At 45.7% G+C, this 18,776-nt stretch overlaps 1 protein-coding gene across 2 annotated transcripts in view; it reads right to left on the bottom strand.

The window, feature by feature from the left end:
* Positions 1–293: 293 nt before the first annotated feature.
* The window catches only part of LOC134958009 (volume-regulated anion channel subunit LRRC8A-like), a 178,186-nt gene continuing 159,703 nt past the window's right edge, over positions 294–18,776 (bottom strand). For both annotated transcript variants that reach the window (XM_063940313.1, XM_063940314.1), the window contains exon 2: positions 294–2,580. In XM_063940313.1, coding sequence (XP_063796383.1) covers positions 298–2,580 — 2,283 coding nt within the window. In that variant the 3' untranslated portion in view covers positions 294–297. The remainder of the gene's footprint in view (positions 2,581–18,776) is intronic.

The raw sequence follows: 18,776 nt of genomic DNA on the forward strand, positions 1-18,776 counted from the left end.
AAGCTGCAGGAATACTGTCTTCTTGCAGCCACAACTGGGCAGCACTGTGAGGATCACCCTTCGCGATGACTAGGGAGGGGGGAGTATGGGGGAATTAGTGGAAACCGAGGGGCCAGCACTACTTCTTGAGCCTGGCGGATGCTGGAAGATAACCTTCAGATGCTACCGTGTGATGGAAAGTCCAGTGTGCATGGTCGTATCTGATGTTACGACACCAGCAGGCAAGGTGTTAATAAATATTTTTTATATTTTTGCAATACAAATAAATTAGCTAACTTAAATATAACAAACCATAATTCATACCTCCTCTGATTGCTCCTGCAATATTTCCCTGAGACTCTGCGGTAATGTGTTATAAATATCCTCTTCAACAACAATCTGACTTCTTTTGAGGAATGGGCAATGGCCTATATCAGCAGGGAGATTACTAAGCTTATTATCTGATATCTCAAGTTGTCTAAGTTGTTTTAAATGCCCAATTGCTGATGGGATATTTTGTATAAGGTTACTTGATAAAATAAGTACACGTAGCTTAGCGCAGCAAAACAGCTCTCCTGGCAATACTGATACGTTGTTGTGTTCAATGTTGAAAACTAATAGTTCTTGGAGTTTAGAAATCTCTTCAGGAATGACTGAAACGTAATTGTATGCAAGAGTGAGATACTTTAGTCTATGAAGACTAAATAAACTTGATGGGATCTCACTAATCATATTTTTATTGAAGTTTAGGTGTTCCAGGGATGTTACCTTTGCTATATAAGGTGATATGACTGCAATTGCATTATAGTGTAGCTTAAGAGATGTAAATTTCTTGAGATTCTGGAAGCCTGCTACTTCACTCATACCAGTCAAGTTATTTTCTCTAAGATCTAATTCCTGTAGGTTGCTTAAAGTGAATACCACACTTGGGATCCTATCTAGTCCACACTCCACAAGTTTAAGAGTGTTTAATACAGAAAGCTTTCTGATATTATTTAAGGATGTTAACTTGTTTTTTTTATTATGTATACTAAGATAGTACAGATGATTTGCAATGTCACTTATAGCTATTGGAACTTTAGCAAAGTTTGATCTAAAATGCAGAGCCTTAAGATTTTCCATTTCACGGAAAGATTGCAGTGTGATAGCTGTTTTGCTGTCCGGGTGAAAATTACCTTCAAAGAAAAGCTCTCTGATGTTTTCTAAACTGTAGATCCAATATGATATCTCATTCGGCCTTTCAAATCGGACATGAACTATCTGCAAGTTTTTCTTCAAAAATTGCAGTGCCTCTTCTTCCACTTTAACAGTGCTATTCAAAATCCACATTTCTTTTAATAATGATAATTTAGAGATTGGTTGTTCAATATATGCATCACTTATAAACTCCAGTTTAAGAACTTCTAAATTCTGTAATTCATAAACAGAAGAAGGTAATCCAGGTAACATGAAGAGGTGCAGCTCACATTTATTTTGTGAATTGTTACTCATTCGTTGTAAAAGCTTTTCTTCTGTCCACTCATAGTTTAAATTTATTTGAAGCAGCTTGTTTTCACTAACATCTGAAAGAAAGATGGCAAAGTTTTGGGCATATAAACTGTCATACTGATCTATTAAATGCAGCAAGAAAGCAAAATCATTCTTAACATCAGGTATGTCATTAATATTTGTTTCTTTGCGGACCTTAGCAAAGCTATACTCTTTTAACTTACAAAAGAAGATCCAACTGAGTGAGTATATACAAGTGGAGCTGTACAATATAATGACTGCAATATATGCAAATGATAACATTTCATATAATCGTAGCAAACCATGAATACAGAAGAAATCAGAACATCCTGTTGAGTGAGAGTCATCCCTGCAGTGTATGATGTAGCGCATTTGTGGTGTTAACACTGAAACGTAAGACAAGACACAAAGCGTTTGAAAGCACCGTATAACTGTTTGGCGAATATACATGGTGTAAAGTATATCTCCATCCTCAGTATGAATCCGAAATTTCTTTACCTTCTCAAACAAAGCCTTAGCTTGCTCAGCTTCTTTCTTATCCAAGATAGTAAGGGGCTGCTTTCCTGAAATGCCACTGGACTTTTGTGTTTGTGCCTTTGAGACAGAATTGTTAAAGGACATTGACTTTATAGGAATACTCTTGTCTGTAAGAGAGCTCTCTGAAGCATTTGCCATATCTGTAAGTGAAGCGTCCAGTCCTGTCATACTTCCAAGATCTTTTTTATCAGGAAGCTCATACATAGTTTCAGAAAGTGCCTTTGTTGTCCACGGGGAATCTAGGCATTTAAATAGCACAGCTACAAAATGTTCAATTTTTGAACTAGTCCCTGGAAATTTAAACCAAAAATGTGCACACACCATGAAGATCATTGAATGCATGAGTACCAAGTATGGAAAATATTTTGAGTACCACAAAGTGGCTGTGTCATAACACCATTGGTCAATCATGACATATTGTTGTCTATCCAAGTAAAATCTTGTGTTTAGTTTTTGCTCATCAAATGCTTTAGTAATTGTTGCATTCCACTTTAATGTCTTCATATCAAATCCATTTGGAACTGGGATACAAAGTATTTTGGCTGCAGAGGGCATCTGCAATATAGACAGTAATAACACATTAAGTTCATTTAATATAAAATGGGAATAACATAAAACAGCATCCATCTAAAACACAGGTTCTCAAACTCAGTCCTCAGGACCCCACACAGTGCATGTTTTGCAGGTCTCCTCACAGAATCACAAGTGAAATAATTATCTCCACCTGTGGACCTTTTAAAATGTCTCAGTGAGTAATTACTACACCTGTGCTCCTGCTGGGTTACCTGCAAAACATGCACTGTGTGGGGTCATGAGGACCGAGTTTGAGAACCACTGATCTAAAATTATGTGTTCTTACAAGTTTACTGCTCATTTTTAAAACCCAACATCTTATCATTTTAAAGCACACATCAACTCATTCATATCCCAGAATTAAAAATGAGATCACTTGTAAATACTGGGGAAAAAAAAAAGAGAATGTATCTGCATTTTTTCATCACCTAAAGTTAACTGTGGGACATAAACATTGTTGAAACAAAGGTAATGAAAATATTATATGCACAGTAAGATGGGCTGACCTTATGATTATATTGGTCAAACTGACTGCATTTGACATGGTCCACTTTGAAACTTTTAAAAACATTTGCCCATATGCAAGCAGACAACTGGATTAGCTATCCCATCTTTGCATATCTGATTAATTGAAAAATATGGGCGCTTAGTAAAACTGGTTTCACTTGACAACACTACCTCTCTGAGTGAAGGCAACCAAACCATATATTGAAAACAAAAGGATAGGAGATCCAACACCAATAACTTTTCAAACTCACATGATACATGCTAGTTAAAATTAGAGATATGCTGGTTCGGTTTCTGAAAACTGAGGCACCCGAATGGCGCATATCTGAATAGTTCTGAGCTTGGGCTTGGGTTTTCCTGGCAAGATCAAATTCCAAAATGAGTCAAACATCATCTTCCCTGTATCGGATCTTGTGTGTTTTGGATTTGATAAAAATCCCTCCCATGTTGATTCGGGTCCAATTTCACACAGGATGCCTGAGAGTTAGGATGTGGGCAGAGCCGGCCTTAGGCAAAGGCAAAGTAGGCAAATGCCTAGGGCATTTGGTATGCCTAGGGGCACAAGCAGGGTCTGCTGATTAAAATGATATGCGGAATGCCTATATTTTGGGTGTGACTGTGGCTGTATAGGCATATGAAATGCTACGTTACAGTGTATTCCTGGAAATCACTGTAATGTAGCATTTCGTATGCAGATACAGTCACAGTCGCACACAGAATATAGGCATGCCTCATATAATTTTAAACAGCAGAGTCTGCTTGTGCATTCTAGCCACATAGTAATGCAAATAACACACATTTTTTAGTGATGTGCACCGGACATTTTTCGGGTTTTGTGTTTTGGTTTTGGATACGGTTCCGCGGCCGTGTTTTAGATTCGGACGCGTTTTGGCAAAACCTCCCTGAAAATTTTTTGTCGGATTCGGGTGTGTTTTGGATTCGGGTGTTTTTTACAAAAAACCCTCAAAAACAGCTTAAATAATAGAATTTGGGGGTCATTTTGATTATTAACCTCAATAACCATAATTTCCACTCATTTTCTGTCTATTCTGAACACCTCACAATATTATTTTTATTCCTAAAATTTGCACCGAGGTCGCTGGATGACAAAGCTAAGCGATCCAAGTGGCCGACACAAACACCTGCCCATCTAGGAGTGGCACTGCAGTGTCAGACAGGATGGAACTTCAAAAAAATAGGCGCAATAAGGTAGCTGTGTGACTAAGCTAAGCGACCCAAGTGGCCGACACAAACACCTGGCCCATCTAGGAGTGGCACTGCAGTGTCAGACAGGATGGCACTTCAAAAAAATAGTCCCCAAACAGCACATGATGCTAAGAAAAAAAGAGGCGCAATGAGGTAGCTGTGTGACTAAGATAAGCGACACAAGTGGCCGACACAAACACCTGGCCCATCTAGGAGTGGCACTGCAGTGTCAGACAAGATGGAACTTCAAAAAAATAGTCCCCAAAAAGCACATGATGCAAAGAAAAAAAGAGGCGTGATGAGGTAGCTGTGTGACTAAGCTAAGCGACCCAAGTGGCTGACACAAACACCTGGCCCATCTAGGAGTGGCACTGCAGTGTCAGACAGGATGTCACTTCAAAAAAATAGTCCCCAAACAGCACATGATGCAAAGAAAAAAAGAGGCACAATGAGGTAGCTGTGTGACTAAGCTAAGCGACACAAGTGGCCGACGCAAACACTTGGCCCATCTAGGAGTGGCACTGCAGTGTCAGATAGGATGGCACTTCAAAAAAATAGTCCCCAAACAGCACATGATGCAAAGAAAAAAAGAGGCGCAATGAGGTAGCTGTGTGACTAAGCTAAGCGACCCAAGTGGTTGACACAAACACCTGGCCCATCTAGGAGTGGCACTGCAGTGTCAGACAGGATGGCACTTCAAAAAAATAGTCCCCAAACAGCACATGATGCTAAGAAAAAAAGAGGCGCAATGAGGTAGCTGTGTGACTAAGCTAAGCGACCCAAGTGGCCGACACAAACACCTGGCCCATCTAGGAGTGGCATTGCAGTGTCAGACAGGGTGGCACTTCAAAAAATAGTCCCCAAACAGCACATGATGCAAAGAAAAAAAGAGGCGAAATGAGGTAGCTGTGTGACTAAGCTAAGCGACCCAAGTGGCCGACACAAACACCTGGCCCATCTATGAGTGGCACTGCAGTTTTCTAGCGAGAGGATGAGTGCTTCCATCCTCATGTGAAGCTATACCACTAGCCATGAACATAGACCAGGGCCTCAGCCGTTCCTTGCCACTACGTGTCGTAAATGGCATATTGGCAAGTTTACGCTTCTCATCAGACGCTTTCAATTTTGATTTTTGGGTCATTTTACTGAACTTTTGTGTTTTGGATTTTACATGCTCTCTACTATGACATTGGGCATCGGCCTTGGCAGACGAGGTGGTAGTGGATATTGATCTTTCCCTATTTTACCTTCCACATTTTTGTTCTCCATTTTTTAATGTGTGGAATTAGATGCCAGTATCAATAGCAATGGCCTACTACTATATATACTGGGCACAACTGAAATGCACCACAGGTATGGATGGATATACTTGATGACACAGAGGTAGGTAGAGCAGTGGCCTACTGTACCGTACTGCTATATATTATATACTGGTGGACAGCAAACTGTGCAAAACTTATATGTACCACAGGTATGGATGAATAGTATACTTGACGACACAGAGGTAGGTAGAGCAGTGGCCTTCTGTACCGTACTGCTATATATTATATACTGGAGGTCAGCAAACTGTTCAAAACTTAAATGCACCACAGGTATGGATGGATAGTATACTTGACGACACAGAGGTAGGTAGAGCAGTGGCCTACTGTACCATACTGCTATATATTATATACTGGTGGTCAGCAAACTGTGCAAAACTTAAATGCACCACAGGTATGGATGGATAGTATACTTGACGACACAGAGGTAGGTAGAGCAGTGGCCTACTGTACCGTAATGCTATATATTATATACTGGAGGTCAGCAAACTGTGCAAAATTTAAATGCACCACAGGTATGGATGGATAGTATGCTTGATGACACAGAGGTAGGTAGAGCAGTGGCCTACTGTACCGTACTGCTATATATTATATACTGGTGGTCAGCAAAATTATGTACTGTACTCCTACTATATACTACAATGCTGCACAGATATGGAGCATTTTTCAGGCAGAGAACGTATAATACTGGTGGTCACTGGTCAGCAAAACTCTGCACTGTACTCCTCCTATATAATACTGCTGGTCCCCAGTCCCCACAATAAAGCAGTGTGAGCACAGATATATGCAGCACACTGAGCACAGATATGGAGCGTTTTTAAGGCAGACAACATATACTGGTGGTCACTGGTCAGCAAAACTCTGCACTGTACTCCTCCTATATAATACTGCTGGTCCCCAGTCCCCACTGTCAGGTTCGGTTTTGTTTGTGTCCCCGGAGGGGGCGCTAGTGGGTCAGTGGAGGTAGGAGGGAAGAAGTGAGGAGGCTGGATTAAGTTTCTGCGCATGGGCGCAATGATGTTTTATTAACGGATAAAGGCCCTCATTCCGAGTTGATCGGTCGCAAGGCGATTATAGCAGAGTTACACACGCTAAGCCGCCGCCTACTGGGAGTGAATCTTAGCTTCTTAAAATTGCGACCTATGTATTCGCAATATTGCGATTACAAACTACTTAGCAGTTTCAGAGTAGCTTCAGACTTACTCGGCATCTGCGATCAGTTCAGTGCTTGTCGTTCCTGGTTTGACGTCATAAACACTCCCAGCATTCGCCCAGACACTCCTCCGTTTCTCCGGCCACTCCTGCGTTTTTTCCGGAAACGGTAGCGTTTTTATCCACACGCCCCAGAAACGCCGTGTTTCCGCCCAGTAACACCCATTTCCTGTCAATCACACTACGTTCGCCGAAGCGATGAAAAAGCCGTGAGTAAAAATACTATCTTCATTGTAAATTTACTTGGCGCAGTCGCAGTGCGAATATTGCGCATGCGTACTAAGCGGATTTTCACTGCGATGCGATGAAAAATAACGAGCGAACGACTCGGAATGAGGGCCCAAGTTCACAAAGGCAGCAGAAATAAACAATAAGGAATGCAATGTAAATGGTGCAGCGTGAAAGCTGAGAGTCTATGGCAACAGAAATATGACAACTGATGAATAATAACTGATGAATGATAACTGATGAATGATAACTGATGAATGATAACTGATGAATGATAATCTGGTATGGGAACCAGAGTAGTTTAAAACGTGGAGCCAGCAGAGATGATTGTATACAGCAAACCTGGTAGCAGAGGCAGGAGACTAGCAAAGTTCACAGTGCAGTTGATGAGGCACAGGCAGCAAGCAAGCTGCATCACAGGTGAGGTGATAGAATGCACCTGGAGAGAGAGTCTCTACTGCTGAGGCTGAAGCACACTGTGTTGGAGATTGGTGTGAAGCCTGTAAATAAATGCAGGAGTTGCTGAAGCTTGTAGTTCCACGGAGCTGTAGGTAGATAACCAGGAACACGGAGTAACAGGTAGGTAACCAGGAACACAGAGGAACAGGTAGGTAACCAGGAACACGGAGGAACAGGTACCAGATCCAGACACATGGGTCGCAGGAGTGACACAAAGTTCAGGACAACCTTAAGCTCATCCTGCAGCTCCTGATATACCCCTTCACGTGCAGGCATTGGCTCCAGTAGCTTGAGGGGGTGCGGCCAAGCTCCGGATTGGCCGCCGCACTCAGACTGGGAAGGACTGTGCCGCGGCCCGGCACCCATGCCGCGGCCCGGCGGGAACGCGGCGCGCCCACACGCCTGCCGACAACAGGAGCGCCCCCAGGCCCAGGACGACATCCGGCGACAGGGAGACGGGCGACAGCAGAACGCAGGGACCCCGGACGGAGTCCGCACCGACGGACAGATGCGACAGTGGTGAGTCGATTCCTGACAGTACCCCCTCCTTTATGGGTGGGCACCGAACACCCACGTGGTATGGAAGGGTGAGTTCTATGGAAGACACGGACCAACCTTGGAGCACGGACGTCAGAGGAATTTACCCAGCTTCTCTCCTCAGGACCATAACCGGACCAATCGATGAGGTATTGCAGACGACCGTACCGGCAACGAGAATCCAGAATCCTCTCAATTTCAAACTCTATGCCCCACTGAGTTCGTATTCTGGGACCAACTGGAAGAGCTCTTTGGAAGCGATTTAGGACTAGAGGTCTGAGGAGAGAGATATGAAAAGCATTAGGAATTCGTAACAAGGAAGGCAATTTGAGCTTGTAAACCACAGGATTGATGACTCTTTCGATGGTGAAGGGACCGATGAAGCGTGGTGCAAACTTCATCGACGGCACTCTGAGACGGAGGTTCCGGGTGGAAAGCCAAACCCTGTCACCAGGTTTCAGGCTAGGAACTGCACGTCTTTTACGGTCAGCAAAAAACTTGTATCGGTTGGAAGCTTTCTTGAGGGAAGCATGAATCTTCCTCCAGGTAGATGAGAACTGACCCAATACAGCAGTGGCGGCAGGAACATCGAGGTTAGGAAGATCTTGGAAATCAGGAACACGGGGATGTTGTCCATACACAGCGAAGAATGGGGTTGTCTCAGTAGCGGTGTGGTAGCGGAAATTGTGGGCAAATTCGGCCCACGGGAGCAGATCCAACCAGTCATCTTGAGAAGATGAAACAAAGTCTTAAAAAGGTTTCCAATTCCTGGTTTACCCTCTCTGTCTGCCCATTCGTCTGAGGGTGGTAAGCTGACGAAAACTTCAGTTTAACTTGCATGGCAGAACAGAGGGCACTCCAAAACCTCGCTACAAACTGAACACCCCGGTCGGATATTATTTCTGTGGGTAGTTCATGTAGACGGAAAATCTCCCGTAGGAAGATTTGGGCGAGTTTTGGGGCGGAAGGGAGACCCTGGAGAGGAACGAAATGGGCCATTTTGGTAAACCTATCCACCACAACCCAGATGGTATTATATCCTTGAGAAGAGGGAAGGTCGGTGATAAAATCCATGGACAGGTGTGACCAGGGACGGCTGGGAACAGATAATGGTTGTAACTGACCTGCTGGAGACTGAAGAGGAGTCTTGTGCTGCGCACATTTAGGACAGGATGCCACAAAGTCTTTGATGTCAACTTTCATCTTTGGCCACCAGTATGTCTCAGAGAGGAATTTGAAGGTCTTCAGGACACCAGGATGTCCAGTGAATTTGGACTAATGAGCCCAAGACAGCAACTTGGGACGGAGTTCTGGGGAAACAAAAGTCTTACCAGGAGGCGGAGCAGGAGAAACTTGAGATGAAGCAAATACCACTGGGCTCAGGATGGTATGCGGAACTGAGTCGGACGTCTCCTCTTCGGACTCCATAGATCGGGACAAAGCGTCTGCTTTAATATTCTGAGAACCTGGGCGGAAATGAAGCTTAAAGTTAAAACGAGAAAAAAACATAGCCCACCGGGACTGGCGAGGATTAAGACACTGGGCTGCCTTTAAATAAAGCAGATTTTTATGATCCGTATAGATGTTAAACGGAAATTTGGCCCCTTCCAGGAGATACCTCCATTCCTCAAGGGCCAGCTTGATCGCCAGTAGTTCTTGATCTCCAATGGAATAGTTAGCTTCTGCAGGGAGAAATTTACGAGAATAAAATCCACAAGGGTGAATCTTCCCATCCGTTCCCTTCTGGGAGAGAACAGCTCCAACTCCTACTGTGGAGGCATCCACCCCCAACTCGAATGGCTTGTTTACATCTGGTTGAGACAGAACTGGAGCAGACATAAAGGCCAGCTTGATTTTCTGAAATGCCGCTAGAGCTTCTTCTGACCAGTTGGAATGATCTGCCCCTTTCCGAGTTAAGCTGGTAATAGGAGCGATGAGAGTTGAGAATCCTCGGATAAACTTCCTATAATAATTGGCGAATCCCAGGAATCGCTGAATAGACTTGAGAGTATTCGGAATGGACCAATTGGCAATGGCTTCCAACTTTGTCGGGTCCATCTGGAGATCCGATCCGGAAATGATATACCCCAGGAAGGGTATGGAGGAAACTTCGAAGGTACACTTGGACAATTTGCCGTAGAGACGGTTCTCACGAAGACGTCGGAGGACCTCATGGACTTGTAGATGATGAGAAGAGAGATCTTGAGAGAAGATGAGGATATCGTCCAGGTAGACTACTAGATACTTGTACAGAACATCACGGAAGATTTCATTAAAGAAGTGCTGGAACACTGCTGGAGCATTGCTTAACCCGAATGGCATTACCAGGTATTCGTAGTGGCCATCTTGAGTATTAAAAGCTGTCTTCCATTCATCACCACTACGGATCCTGATGAGATTATAGGCACCGCAGAGATCTAACTTGGTGAAGATGCGGGCTCCCTTGACGCGATCAAACAATTCCGTGATGAGAGGTAATGGATAGCTATTCTTGATGGTAATGTCATTAAGACCCCGGTAGTCAATGCATGGACGTAATCCTCCATCCTTTTTTTTGACAAAGAAAAAACCCGCACCTGCAGGTGAAGATGAGGGGCGGATGAATCCCTTCTGTAAGTTCTCCTTGATGTATTCGCTCATCGCCTCAGTTTCAGGAACAGATAATGGATACGTACGCCCTCTAGGTGGTTTTTTGCCGGGAATAAGGTCAATGGGGCAATCCCACTCTCTATGGGGCGGCAGAACATCAGCAGCCTTTTCACTGAAGACGTCAGAGAAATCTTGGTAGGCCTCAGGAAGACTGGACTGGGTCTTGACTTCAGAAGACCTTATAGGGCAGACTTGAGCTAAACAGGACTGACGGCAATGTGAACCCCAGGAAGTAAGTTGTAACATAGACCAATCAATCCGCGGATTATGTAGTTGGAGCCAGGGCATACCCAACACGATCTCTTGAGTTGCCTGAGGAATAACTAGAAGTTTAATTAGTTCTGAATGCAGGAACCCGACTCCCAGTACCACTGGCTTGGTCTGGTGAGAGATATAGCCCTTGGAAATTCGGCTTCCATCCACTGCAGTAATGTAGACTGGATAAGAGAGTTCGCAGACAGGCAAACAAAACTTATCTACTGCAGCTTGGGTGATGAAGTTTCCCGCGGCTCCACAGTCTACTAACGCAGTTGCAGATTGGAGTCCAGCCGTAGTCTCTAGAGTCACAGGGAGAATAAGGTCTTGGGTTGAAGGAGCTTGTCTGGAAGATCCCAACTTGACTCCTCCTTTACAAGTCAGGATCTGGCGTTTCCCGAACGCACTGTACAAGAATTGATTTGGTGACCTGTAGCTGCACAATAAAGACAGTCTCTCACGGAGTCTTCTTGACCGCTCCTCAGGGGTTAAGCGGGACCTATTAATTTGCATAGGTTCATCAGAAGGTGGTGTTATGATTCCCGTACTCCAGACCAGAGGAGATCTAATGGCAGAGGTCTGAGTACTGGGAAGATTTACTGGTTGTGGGAGCAGGAGAGCCTAGTAACCCCTGGCGCCCTAACTCCGTTGTCTCGCCCGTGTTATCAGAAATCCCCTGCGAGACTATGGTTGCTTGAGCCCATGGCAGCCGCGTTCGAAGGGCGGATTATGTCTGCCCAACCCCGATGCCCCCTCAGGTCTTAATGGGAGACAAAGGGAAATCCGAGACAGGGTGATAACAAGGGGCCCTCTGACTAAGCAACCAGGCCAGGGGTTACAAGCTAACTAACTTAAACCAAGGTATGTGCGGACTAGCCGCCAGGGAAAAGGACAACCAAAGATCCACTGATCCGTTACTCCTATCCAGCACCGCTGGATACCAGAGTGGATCTGTGGGAGCGGAATCCTCCGCAAAAGCTCCAGAACACAAATAAACTAAATAATAAACAGTAAGCGGACAAGCCGCAACACACGGCTGCGCCGCGACTCACGAACACCACAGGATGTTAAAGGTGCTCGGTCAGACTCCAGGAATAGATGACAAATATCCGAGTACAGGACCACTGAGGACAGGAACAACCGGATTGAGCAGGACTGGAAACTCTCTGCAACTGACAAAGGCAAACAGGAAGCTATCACCGGCGTCTGTGAGAAGTCCAAAGGGTGCTTATAAGTGTGAGCTCCCCAATCAGGAGCCAGACTGGGTCATCACAATTAATGCCGTGCAGCTTGCATGCTGCACGGACAGCACACCATGATACAATCAGCACATCATGATACAATTAGAACAGACCCAGCAACGGGGAACGCGGCCCGAACGTGGCGTTCCCGTTGCTAGGGTCAGAGCGGCTCCGTGCGCCCGGCGTCTAGCGTTGCCAGGGAGCCGGCGGCTGTACGCGCACGGCGTCCCTGGTTGCTAGGCGCCGGGCCGCACCGACGAGCGGACCCCGGCGCCTAACAGTACCCCCCCCTTGAGAAGGGGTCAAGGAACCCCTAAAGCCAGGTTTCTGAGGAAATTCTCGAAAAAATGCCCTTTTGAGCCTCGGGGCATGAAGATCCTCATCCAGGACCCAAGACCTTTCCTCCGGCCCATAACCTCTCCAATGCACCAAAAAATAAAGCCGACCCCGGGACAACTTGGAATCGAGAACCTTCTCCACCAAGAACTCCTGCTGACCCTGTACATTTATAGGTGATCTCCCCTGAGAAATTTTACGAGGAAATCTACTGGACGAAACATATGGTTTCAGCAATGAGCAATGGAAGGTATTTCCGATCCGTAAAGTTTTTGGTAAACGTAACCGGAAAGCAACTGGATTGACTTTTTTGATAATGTGAAATGGTCCAATAAATTTAGGACCCAATCTGGCTGAGGTTTGTCGAAGTTTAATGTTGCGAGTCGACAACCACACCTTATCTCCTACTTTAAAAGTGCACGGCCGCCGGAGCCTATCAGAAAATCTTTTTTCCCGGAATGCCGCTTTTCTGAGAGCCAGGTGCACTTTTCTCCAAATAAGTTTAAGATGAGAGGTCAGGGCCAGTGAGGAGACAGAGGAATGTTGAAAAAATGAATTAGCTCTGGGGTGAAAACCAAAAACTGCAAAAAATGGAGACACATTGGTGGAAGAATGACAGGCATTATTATAAGCAAACTCCGCCAATGGAAGAAACTCCGACCAGTCATTTTGGAGTTTGGCCGAGTACAAACGCAAATATTGTTTTAGAGATTGATTAACTCGCTCAGTCTGCCCATTGGATTGGGGATGATAGCCGGACGTTAAAGATAACTTCATCTTTAATGAAGCACAAAAAGACTTCCAAAATTGTGCAATGAATTGTGGACCCCGATCAGAAACAATATCAGTGGGTAAGCCATGGAGTCTGAAAACATGGCGGAGGAACAAGACTGCCAATCCCTGGGCAGATGGCAATCGGGGAAGAGCAATGAAATGGGCCATTTTGCTAAAACGGTCCACTACCACCCATATGACTCGGCATCCGGCTGACAGAGGGAGGTCCACCACAAAATCCATGGAGATATGCGACCATGGCCTAAGAGGAACATTCAAGGGCATAAGTTGACCGATGGGTAAAGAACGGGGAACTTTATGCTGTGCACAGACCTGACACGAAAAAACAAACTCTTTAATGTCTTTGGAAAGACCAGGCCACCATACTGAGCGGGAGACTAATTCCAAAGTCTTAGCGATTCCCGGATGCCCGGCAACTTTGCTATCATGAAACTCCGTCAAAACAGTTGCTCTCAAAAACTCAGGGACAAAAAGACGACCAGCAGGAGTATTTCCAGGAGCTTGATGTTGAAGCAGCTTTAACTGGGTAAATACATCCTGTGTGAGGCCTGCCCGAATGGTTGAAGACGGCAGTATGGGAGTAACAGGACTGTTGTCTTGAACTGGAAGAAAACTGCGTGACAGGGCATCTGCCTTAGTATTCTTGGAACCTGGCCTGAAGGTGATAATGAATTTGAAACGAGTAAAAAATAAAGCCCAACGAGCCTGCCGGGCATTCAGTCGCTTAGCTGATTCAATGTATTGAAGATTTTTGTGATCAGTCAAAACTGAAATAGTATGAGTCGCTCCTTCAAGCCAATGTCTCCACTCCTCGAAAGCCCATTTAATAGCCAGCAATTCCCGGTTACCAACATCGTAGTTGGATTCTGCAGATGAGAATTTCCTGGACATAAAGGCACAAGGATGTAATTCAAGGGAATCCGGATCCTTCTGAGATAGGATAGCCCCCACTCCAACCTCCGAGGCATCAACCTCAACAATGAAAGGCAATTCTGGGTTGGGATGTCTGAGGACAGGGGCTGAGACAAAGGCTTGTTTCAAGGCCTGAAAAGATAACTCAGCTTCACGTGACCAATTGGTAGGATCTGCTCCCTTCTTAGTTAGTGCCACAATGGGAGCAACTAGGTCAGAGAAAGAGTGAATAAATCTTCTATAGTAGTTCGCAAACCCTAAAAAGCGCTGAATTGCTTTTAAGTTGGTGGGTTGCGCCCAACTAAGGATGGCTTGGAGCTTCTTTGGTTCCATACAGAATCCCCGAGGGGAAATAATGTACCCTAAAAAGGATACCTCCGTAACATGAAATTCACACTTCTCCAGCTTGGCATACAGGTGATTTTCACGTAATTTTTTTAGAACTTGACGCACCTGGGTAACATGTTGTTCTACAGAATCAGAATATATCAAAATATCGTCTAAGTAGACTACAACGAACCTTCCAAGAAATTCACGGAGCACATCGTTAATGAGATCCTGGAAGACTGCCGGAGCGTTAGACAGGCCAAATGGCATGACCAGATACTCATAGTGGCCTGACTGAGTACTGAATGCCGTTTTCCACTCATCCCCTGACTTGATTCTGATGAGGTTATATGCTCCTCTCAGGTCAATCTTAGAAAAAATCACAGCCGAACGTAGCTGATCAAAGAGGACAGAGATCAGCGGCAGAGGGTAAGTATTCTTTACTGAGATTTTATTCAAAGCTCTAAAATCAATGCAGGGTCTGAGAGAACCATCCTTCTTCTCTACGAAGAAGAAACCTGCACTTAAAGGGGATTTGGATGGCCTGATAAATCCTTTCCCAAGGCTTTCTTTCACATACTCATTCATGGCCACAGTTTCAGGACCAGACAATGCATATAACCTTCCTTTAGGCAACGTGGCACCAGGAATTAGCTCAATGGTACAATCATAAGGCCTATGGGGAGGCAGAATATCCGCATTGCCCTTAGAAAATACATCAACAAAATCCTGGTATTCCACAGGAATGGGTGCGGGAACGGCGGCAGCTACTCGGATAGGAAGCGTAATACATTCTTTATGTTATGCACACCAGTGCCTGCAGGAAAGTACTGGTGTCAGGACTGTTATGCACTCCAGTGCCTGCAGGAATGTACTGGTGTTTGAACTGTTATGCAAAACAAATGGACTCACAGACAGACTAGGGAATATGACATAACGTACACAGAAGGTGGTAGGGTAACAAAATACACACAACGTGAACAGAGAAGCCCAGAGGCTAAGGAACTGGGTATCTCCCTAGTATTAGAACTGCTCAGATGTGAAAAGCAAGATGTTGTGTTTTAATACATAGAAAACCCGAAATGCTGTTGCTAAGGGCAACAGCAAAACCCTAAAGGGTTACCAACGGGTGTGGCAGTAAACTCCTTGGTCAGAGATGGAATGATAGACACAAGGAGATTCTCCACAATCCTAATTCTCACTTGCAGTGCACAGGTTCGGTTTACTGCCACTAAACTGACCCCTGACACCTAGCACAGTGAGACAGGATTAGACAGGCAAGTCTTAGAATACAGCCGCAAACTTGCTAAGTTCACAGAGTAGTAACAGAACCCCAGCAAGCTAAACGAATGACTCCAGTCTTACTGCTAGGTCTGGATTGGCAGAGTGTAATACCAAATCCCCAGGCCTATTTGCAGTAAGCAACAAACAAATACAAAGCTACACAGTACTGGCTAACTTTCAGAAACTGACTAACCAACAAAGATTCAGCAGCATCTGCTTACCCTGAAAAGAGGCCTTATAAAGCAGGTGCTGTCCACGCCCCACTCAGACCTCACAGACTGTGAGCACAAAAACCAGCACCGGATCCCCTGCCATGCACAGAGCCTATAACCACTGCACAGCAAAAGACCCGAACCGGAGTATCAGCTGTGCTCAGGTTACTCCGCTAGCACTTGTCTCCCGGTTGCCATGACGACGTGGCAGCACAGGGCAGGAGACCCTAACAGTACCCCCCCTCTGACGAGGGGTCAAAGAACCCCTATCACCGGGTTTATCGGGGAACTGCGAGAAGAAAGAGCGTATCAGTCTGGGGGCATGAAGATCACAACTGCGCACCCACGAATGCTCCTCCGGGCCATACCCCTTCCAGTGCACCAAAAATGACAGCCGACCCCGAACCACCTTGGAGTCAAGAATCCTTTCAACAACAAACTCCCTCTGGCCACGTATCAGAAGAGGGGAAGGTCTTCCACTGGAAGAAGGATTACTAATCGCCCGTTTTAAAAGGGAACAATGAAATGTTTTATTGATACCCAAAGAACGGGGCAGATCTAACTGAAATGCCACCGGATTGATAACCCTGGTGATCTTATAAGGGCCGATGAACCGGGGGCCTAACTTATGAGATGGCTGTCTCAACTTCAAATTCTTGGTAGACAACCAGACGAAGTCTCCTAATTTGAAGCTGCAGGGTCTTTTCCGCTTATCAAAAACCCTTTTGGTCACTAATGACACAGACACAAGGGCTTTCTTCACTTTCCGCCAAATACCTCTAAGGACCGAAACCACAGAGGAACCACCAGGCGTGGAGTCCAGGGGGTCAAAAGAATTGGCCTTAGGATGATGCCCATACACACAAAGGAAGGGAGAGATCCCTGTAGCAGAGTGAGCCGCGTTGTTATAGGCAAACTCCGCCATGGACAGATGAGCAACCCAGTCAGTCTGACACTTGGAGACATAACACCTGAGGAACTGCTCCAAGGACTGGTTCACCCTTTCAGTCTGCCCATTAGACTGCGGATGGTAGCCCGACGACAAGCTGACAGAAATCTGGAGATCGGAACAAAATGCCCTCCAGAATTTGGCCACAAACTGGGATCCGCGGTCAGAGACCACATCAAGTGGCAACCCGTGGAGACGCACAACATGCAGCATAAATAATTCAGACAGGCGTCTGGCCGATGGCAGCCCAACCAGTGGAACGAAGTGCGCCATCTTCGAAAACCTGTCAACGACAACCCAGATGGCTGTCATCCCCGAGGATTTGGGCAAGTCCACCACAAAATCCATTGAAATGTGGGTCCATGGCTTAGATGGGATAGAGAGTGGATGTAGTGGGCCAACAGGAACCCCTCTAGGAGTCTTATTTCGGGCACAGATGTCACATGCCCGAACCCACTGATCCACATCCTTAGCCAACGAGGGCCACCACACTGCCCTAGATAGCAACTCCCGAGTTCTGGCAATACCCGGGTGACCTGCAGACTTCTTGGCATGGAATTCCAGGAACACTCGCTGTCTTAACCTAGGAGGCACAAACAAAAGACCTACCGGAAGGTCTGGGGGAGCCTGCTCCTGTGCTCTAAGGACTAATGATAAGAGGTCCTGGGTAATGCCCACTTTAATACATGATGGGGAAACAATGGGCAACGGCTCCTCGGTGGTCTCCTGGATTGGAGCAAAACTCCGCGAGAGCGCATCAGCCTTGATGTTTTTTGACCCAGGGCGATATGTTATCAAAAAATTAAAGCGAGCAAAAAACAAAGCCCATCGTGCCTGCCTGGCATTGAGACGCTTCGCTGACTCTAAATATGCCAGATTCTTATGGTCAGTGAGAATTGAGACCACAAACTTAGCCCCCTCAAGCCAGTGTCTCCACTCCTCGAGTGCATCCTTAATAGCCAACAATTCCCGGTTACCCACGTCATAATTCATCTCGGCAGGCGAAAATTTACGGGAAAAGTAAGCACAGGGATGAAGGCGATTATCTGACACTCCCATCTGAGAAAGCACTGCCCCAATACCCATCTCAGAGGCATCCACCTCCACCACAAAAGGACGCTCTGGATCTGGGTGTCGCAGCACCTTGGCCGAAACAAATGCCCTTTTGAGACGGGCAAAAGCCGCTTTAGCCTCACAAGACCAGTGAGCAACATCCGCCCCTTTCTTAGTGAGTGCCACCAAGGGCGCCACTATAGACGAAAATCCAGCGATAAATCGTCTATAAAAATTCGCAAAGCCCAGGAAACGCTGAAGCGCCTTCAAACTAGTGGGCTGCACCCAATCCAGGACTGCCTGTACCTTGGAACCCTCCATTTGGAAACCTTCTGGGGAGATAATATATCCTAGAAATGTGATTTGCTGAACTTCAAATTCGCACTTCTCCAGCTTCGCCCCAAGCCGGTGGTCTCTGAGTTTCTGGAGGACTAAGCGTACATGCTTCCGATGTTCCTCCAGGGAATGGGAGAAGATTAGGATGTCATCTAAGTATACAACTAAGAATCTATCCAAATATTCCCTGAGCACATCATTCATGAAATCCTGGAAGACTGCCGGGGCATTACAGAGCCCAAAAGGCATCACCAAATATTCATAATGCCCCGAGTGGGTATTAAAGGCAGTCTTCCATTCATCCCCCTCTCTTATTCGGATTAGATTGTACGCACCGCGTAGGTCAATCTTAGAAAAAATG

Source organism: Pseudophryne corroboree, chromosome 9 (assembly GCF_028390025.1).
Source record: "Pseudophryne corroboree isolate aPseCor3 chromosome 9, aPseCor3.hap2, whole genome shotgun sequence".
Classification (NCBI taxonomy): domain Eukaryota; kingdom Metazoa; phylum Chordata; class Amphibia; order Anura; family Myobatrachidae; genus Pseudophryne; species Pseudophryne corroboree.